Source organism: Mastomys coucha, unplaced genomic scaffold, assembly GCF_008632895.1.
Source record: "Mastomys coucha isolate ucsf_1 unplaced genomic scaffold, UCSF_Mcou_1 pScaffold12, whole genome shotgun sequence".
Taxonomy (NCBI): Eukaryota; Metazoa; Chordata; class Mammalia; order Rodentia; family Muridae; genus Mastomys; species Mastomys coucha.
In genome coordinates, this window is record NW_022196894.1 from 25,042,013 (window position 1) to 25,049,286 (window position 7,274).

Genomic DNA, 7,274 nt, shown 5'->3' on the forward strand with positions numbered 1-7,274 from the left:
TCTAAGAAGTAAACTTAAAAGAAAAAACCTTCATGAACCTGTTGCTACTTTGAATATGGTATTTTGAGGGAAAACTGAACCCTGGGTCACGGTCCCTCACGTACAGCTTAAAGATCTTGGGGACTGGAGAGAGAATGCAATGGCTGAGTGCTTGCTGCTCTTGAAAAAGACCCATGTTCAGTTCCAGCACACACATAAGGCTGCTTATGACCTCCTGTAATTCCGACTCTGGGAGATTTGATGTTGACTTCTGGATTACACACATACACCACACACACACACACACACACACACACACACACACACACACACTTAAAAAATACACTATCTCTTGCTCCATGGATGGGGTATACTAAGCATGTAAATGCAGATGAGTCTTTGTTGCAAAGGAAGATAAACTGCGACAGCCATCGAGAGAATGAATGCTAGATAAAGACACAGAAAATACCCATTCATGGCTACTCAAAGGGGGTTCAACACTAAAAAACAGTTCACTTCTTGCTCACAGGAACATTCGAAACTTCTAATAAACAGAAACAAGAAATTCTTCCAAAAGGAAACCTAGAAACGTCCCCAGATAATAATGTAACAAAATAATCCCTCCTTAGACATCTTGGTTATGTTGTCTTTTGTTACTCTTCTGGTAAACTGTTTCCCAGCTCTACACTTTGTGTTGAGGCATGCTTTAATATTGTCCCATGAATAAAAGCTAGCAGCATTGTGCCAGTTGTTATGGATATTTAATGTACATGAGAAAAGCTCATTTTACCCTTGAAATATCTAGAACAGAAAATCAACTCCTTAAAAATTAAGCATCTTCTTGTATGTTCAATGATTCTGAGATCAAAGAGAGTAACAGCATGTTTCCACTATGCAGCTAGGAATACACACAAGTCAAGTCACCCTATGGAATCCTGAAGTTATACGTGTGACTTATAAATCTTATCAGTGCTTTTAGAGTCACACATGTATGTTTATTTCACATATGCGTAAAGCCAGAGTTACAATGACCAGTAATACTGTTGCAAAGTACCACAGACCAGGACAGTTTTGCTGGCATATTTACACTCTGTCAGAACCATCAGAAATCTCCTTTTTTTGGAAAGAGAGCAATAGAACCCTCTCTGAAGTAGAACCATACAAAGGCAGTGCCTCAGATGGAGTGGACAAACGTGAGTGCTGTGAATAGAATACAGAATGTGTAAGTCCCACCCTTGAACTGACTTTTCTCATGGTATTCACCTGTCAGTAGGAAAACCTTCATTAGTAAGTCAGTTTTATAAATTTCCTTTATACGGCCGAAACATAACTTTAATTTCATTGGCTTTTAAAACCACATTAGAGCTAACAAGGTCAAGTAAAGTTGAATTAAATGGAGATGTGAGAAACTTGATCCCTTTTCTACCTTCCTGTCACATAACACTAATTAAATTCCCTCCCACTTCCAGCTGTGTATGGTAAAATGTCTAGCTCCTTCTGACCAGAAGGTAGGTTAGATAACAGGAAAGAAAACCCCACAGTTTCAAGCAGGAAGGAATATTGTCTTAAGAAAAGTATTTTTTAAGTCACTACTTTTAAAACAAGAAAAACTACAAAATTATCACATGTTAACTTGGTTGCCTAATAAACACTCCATGTAAGTTAATCAGGTCCCAGAGAAAAGGATACTTATATACACTGCAGTAACATTTTCAAAGTTGAATTTGTTATAAGATAGTAAGCATAGAAAGTCACTTTCCCCCATTCTAAAATGGATATATTTTTATAGACACCACAATTAAATAATTTCCTTCGTGTGCTCACGAAGTAAGCACAATGTAGTGACACGGATAAAAAGTGACACAGAGACACTGCCTTTGGATGGCTCTCTTGCAGAGAGGGTTCTATTGCTCTCTCTGCAAAATAAGGAGATTCCTGGTGGTTCTGGCAGAGCATAAACATATGAACAAAACTGTTGCAATCTGTGGTACTCTTTGTAACAGTCATATATATTACTGGTCATTGTTAACTCCGGCTTCATGCATATGTAAAGTATAAACATCTAATCCCAGGGTCCACACCCACTACCAATCCATCAGGTTTACTGCCTAGAGCTCTGCAAGCACATTGTTATTTTCTCCTTTCGCCTTTCATGGACATCAAACTAATAATCTCCTATGACAGAAGCCTTTTTCTTTCTCCAAGGTACTCCTGGAGTATGAATGGCTCTATAGCTTGTTCCACATTTAAAATCTCTAAGCGTATAGGACAAATGTAAAATAAACACTTGTGACTAGAGAAAAATATAGCTGAAGCTAATGTAGTATATTGGACAATTCGGCACAATTTATCAAAAAAGAAAAGCTTCAGAGTGTACACTCAATTCAGAGCAGTAGCTCCTTGAGGAGAATTCAGTGATTGACTTACATTACTGCCTTATGAAGTTATTTCACTAATGGCAGAAAAATAAGTGAAGTAAACAGGAAAAGGATTATTTACCCACCCGTAAGGCTTTCGATTCATGCACGCTTACCTGAGCTCAGATGTGGCCGTCCACGCACAGATTTTAAAAGGTTCATTACAGACAACAAAGCCAGGAGTCCAAAGCAGAGAGAGGCTGAGAAGACCTTCATGTTAAAAATCTCTTCCTGTCCTAACAAAGAAACCAAATTTTCGAGTCAAGACAGATATGTCAATGGCCATGGAGTGCAGCAGCGCCTGCCTTTAAAGGCAAGTGTGCTTCAAGTATGAGTCTTCTAGATAAGGGAAGACATTTATAAAATGTAATGCATCCTGTCAACATGATTCACTGTCTGGAGAAGTGACAGATTGGCTACACGCTCAATGGCAGGAAGAACCAGATCGATATATCTTGTACCTGCCCATTTCACTAAATGCAGGCATTCCTATGCAGGCTCACACAATTAAACACATGTACAAAGCCCACAGCAGTTACTCAGGAAATAGAATGTGTTGGCCAATCATAAACTTTTGTTTATTTCTTTATTATACAGGGTTACTTGTCCTTAAATCCTTATAATGCCTAAGGTTGAGAACATAGGAAGCTGGTAAAAGTGGGACCAATTTGTCCGATTTAGAGCCAAGTGATTATAATGCTAATAGTAACAGGAGCACCACCCTCATTCTTAACCAACCAAAAGGTTGAAAGTTGGAAAACGCTCAGCTTTTAAATGCTTTGCTTCACTAAAGAGATGGGCTCTTTCTGCTACAAGCAGCACTTTCTTAAATCAAGGCTCAATTTAATTAATCCAAAGCTGGCAAATGGCCCATCAATTACTCTCTTTAATACTCACTCTAATTGAGATGGTTTTATTTTAAGTCAGAGTATTTCATTATATCCTGAATTCTGATTTAATGGCCCCAGTGATGCTGTAATGATCTCCCGTCTTGGCATTTGCTTCTCCTAAGGGACTGAGGCTGTATTAAGATTGAAATGGGATAAACATAATTTTATTTAACTATGCAGTTGCTTTGATGTTTTCATCAATACCTATTTTTGATATCCATGTGTGTTCTTCTGTGTTCTTTCACAGGTTCATTTTCTAGTTTTAACTCCTGAACCCATCCCTTACCCTTTCTGCCTCTAAACCTCACCAACACATTGCCAGCCGGTCAGATTTGTTCTCTGTCCATCTTGCCTGTTCATGTCAGAAGCCCCAGATCAACATCACCCACACCAAGACTTTAGTGTCTTTCGTCATTCATCTTACTCCAAGTTGTGACTTTTTTTTGACCCTTTGGACTGTATGTATCAAATACCATAGTCCCTTTCCATTTCGTTACTGTTGTGTGTCTGTAAGCCTGCCTCTACTTCTAAACTGGAAAAGAAAGTAAATAATAAGATATAAAATAAACTCATCAAAATTAAACTAATAATTGAAAGTTAAGAGTTCTAAGGGATTTTTACAAGAAATCATAAAGTTAAATGTGAATAACTTTAAAAATATATTCATCTTATGTCTCAAATTTATAAGAAAGCTTTAAAATATACATGTGTGTAATGTTGCTCTGGTTAGCCTACAACTTGTGGTATAGGTTAGGATGGTTTGGAACTCATAGAGATTCATCTGCCTTTGTCTCTAAGTAATGAAATTACAGGTATGTGTCACACTGGCCAGCCATGGGTAAATTTTAAATATCAATATATGCAAATTTAATTTTATTTTATATTTATGTTCATATTTAAGTATTAAAATTGTATTCTAAACTTTAATGTAAAACTTCATGAGGAATCCTAATTCTCAAGGTGAGTTTTGTTACTTTCCTTTGTTGTTTTGCCTGTGTGCCTGTGTGTGCATGTGAGTGTGTGTGTACATGTGTGTATTACTGAAGATAAAATCTACGACTAAATAACTAGCTACTCTACCACTGAAATACACGACAGCCTATGAGCATGGTCATGAAAGTTGCAAACTATTTTGACGGTGATGATTCATCTCTAAACAGATGGATTCTCTTCAGATTTTTGTCAGGTAAATTTTTCTTTTTGTAAGCCTAATGTAAACTCACACATCTTTTCTCCTGTCATATTTAGAAGATATTGACAAAGTAAATGAAAATAAATCTCAAGCTACTTGAGATAAATAGAAATAGAAATAAATAGAAAAAAACACTTTTCCAGATGCATGAAACCTGAGTAGGTTCATGACCCTCAGGTACACGTTACCAGAAACGGAATAAAGGGAATTCAGTACGATGACAGGAGAGCAGGAGTAAAAGTGCGCAGCTCCTTATAAAGTTAGAAACTCACATTTCTGATGACATCACGTGGCAAGCCCTCCCAGCAGCCCACAGCAAGCCCTCCCAGCAGCATGTGGTAACCTCTCACAGCTTCAATACAAAAACACCAAGGCAAAAATTTGTTAAGTGAGATATAATTTTAAAAATATTTAAAGTGGAACATCAAAAATATAAAATATGATTGCGTGTGGTGGTGAATGCCTTTACTCTCATCATTTAGAAGGCACAGGCAGAACAATCTCTATAAATTAGTTCCAACCCAGCATCTTCCACACAGCAAGTTTCACATCAACCAGATGTGGTGGGCACTAGTGGTCTTTTAATGAATTTCAAAACAATTTGCCTACTAGTTATAGAGGTGTTAGGTCAAACACAGAGATAGAGAATGAATAACTATGATAAGGGACATCTTTTCCAATATAGGTGGCTCCAAAGTGTCAGGATCTAATCACTTTGGTAGCACTTCTACTACAATGTTGAGTAGAAATGGTAGGAATGCAAGAGTCTTAGGAAGTCTAGTGTTGTTGTTTTGATTTGTTTGCATGTTTTGTTTTGATTGATTATTTTGTTGTTATTTCTTTGTAGAAACCATCTTCATATTGAGGGAGTTTAATTCCTACTCTTGTGTTTTCATTTTAGAAGGACATCAGACTTTCATAAAGTCTGTCCTTTCATATATTAAGGATCATGAAATAAAGTACCTCTTTATTGATAATATTATTACTTTGAATTTTATATATTTAGCATACCTTAGTCATGGTATATGATCTTCTTTACATATGTTTGCTGAGTTCAATTTGTATGCATTTAATTGAGGATTTCTATATTAATTCACTATCCAGTTTGATTACCAGGTTAGTGTTGGTCTCACATAACAGATGGAGACAGCTTCTCCCTTCCTCTGTGTTTTTAAGGAGCTTGTGACATTGAGGCCACATTTTCTCCCTACAATTGTACCCGCTGCTCACTTCAGTGCCTGTCAACAGTACCTTCCTGTTTCCTTCCCAACTTCCCTAAAACAGCCCTTTTAAAACCCTTACTTCATCAAACACTTAGCTCCTCCCTTCCCTGGTTGTGTCCACTGCTGAGTTCATGCTTATGTAAGAAAAACTCCTGGGTTCCCTCCTATGTTGCTTGCCATTATTTCTAAGTTCCCTCTTCTGTGGCCTTGAAAACCAGCACTTCCTCAGGTTTTGAAGATTCTGTTCCCTTTTGAGATCACTCTTCAACCTCCTCTTGGGAGATAGTGTTGTTGATTTCTGCCACCGGCCAGAGCTCATCCTTCTTTTCTTGCCTACCTTTTGAATAACAAAACTACATATCTCAGGATGCTTTGTTGCCTGAGGTTTTCATAAATTTCTCAGTAATGTTCAAAGCCTGAATCTCAGGCTTGCCTCTAAGTTTCTTTCCCCATTTCATAATCACTGTTTTATTAAATGGTTCTTATTTGCATTTATCATTAAAGAACATCTATCCCCCCATGTGTCACAGCTCTTTCAGTTGTGCCTTCTAAAGTTCCTGCATTTTCCAACTTCCTGCTCTTTCCTCTTCAGGACCAGAAAGATAACATTTTACATTGGTACAACTAAAACACCTTCACTAATGTGTCTCCTTCCGTCCGCTGTGCCTCCCTCTCATTAAGACATTCTCAAAGTCACAGGAACAATCTTCGAGAACTGTAAATATTTGTCCATAATTGTCTTACTGAAAACCTTTTGACTTTTTTTGGTTCCTAATAGGATTGTTACAATCTGATGCAGTTCTTACATCACAGTCTTCACCCACTTCTCTGACTTGTCTGTGTTTATCTTCCTTTGCCATAATTCAACTCCAGATGCTCTCTTCCAGTTCTTCAAAATTTCCAAGCTTCTTTCAGCCACAGGACATTTACGCTTGTGTGGAAGCCCCCTGCCTTTCTGTCTGTCACTCTGTTCACTTTTCTTTCTCTGTCCCAACTGTGCATTTTATGCTTCAGGTAAATTGTTACTTCCTCGACCAAAATTATTATTGAGTCCTCTAGCTTAAAGTCATCACTCACTCATAACCTGTCACCCAACTGCCAGTGAACTGTGAGATTTTGTTCAGAAAATCTATCCCAACTATAAATCAGGCATCTGGGTACAGGTTGGGTTTTTCCAGTGCATTTCTCCATTGTACTATAAGATTTGAAGTGTCATCTGCATTGGCTAATTTATAACTAAGTCTGTCTAATGTATAACTAAATCTCTCTCAACCACCAGTATGGTTGGCCTCATTTGTCCCCCAGAGATAGGTAATGATTAAATGAATGAATTTGTGGTCTTGTTTGTGCAGCATTCAAATCTCATGTGTTGAAAAGAATAAGTATCCAACTATTCCACACAGTGCAGGACCATTCCAAGAAAAGTAGAAGGATGGAAGGTTTCAAAACCATGCAGATCTGAGCCACTCAAAATCAGAGTCAAAAAAGAAAACAGTGATATGTATATATATATTGATTTCCTCCATCCTGGAGCCTAATATATATATATATATATATATATATATATATATAT

The 7,274-nt window shown here is 37.4% G+C and overlaps 1 protein-coding gene across 1 annotated transcript in view; it reads right to left on the reverse strand.

Annotated features, from left to right (window-relative positions):
- Uts2b (urotensin 2B) overlaps window positions 1-2,612 on the reverse strand; it is a 10,392-nt gene extending 7,780 nt beyond the window's left edge. The window contains exon 1 of the mRNA XM_031364665.1: window positions 2,513-2,612. Coding sequence (XP_031220525.1) covers window positions 2,513-2,612 — 100 coding nt within the window. The remainder of the gene's footprint in view (window positions 1-2,512) is intronic.
- Window positions 2,613-7,274: the final 4,662 nt, after the last annotated feature.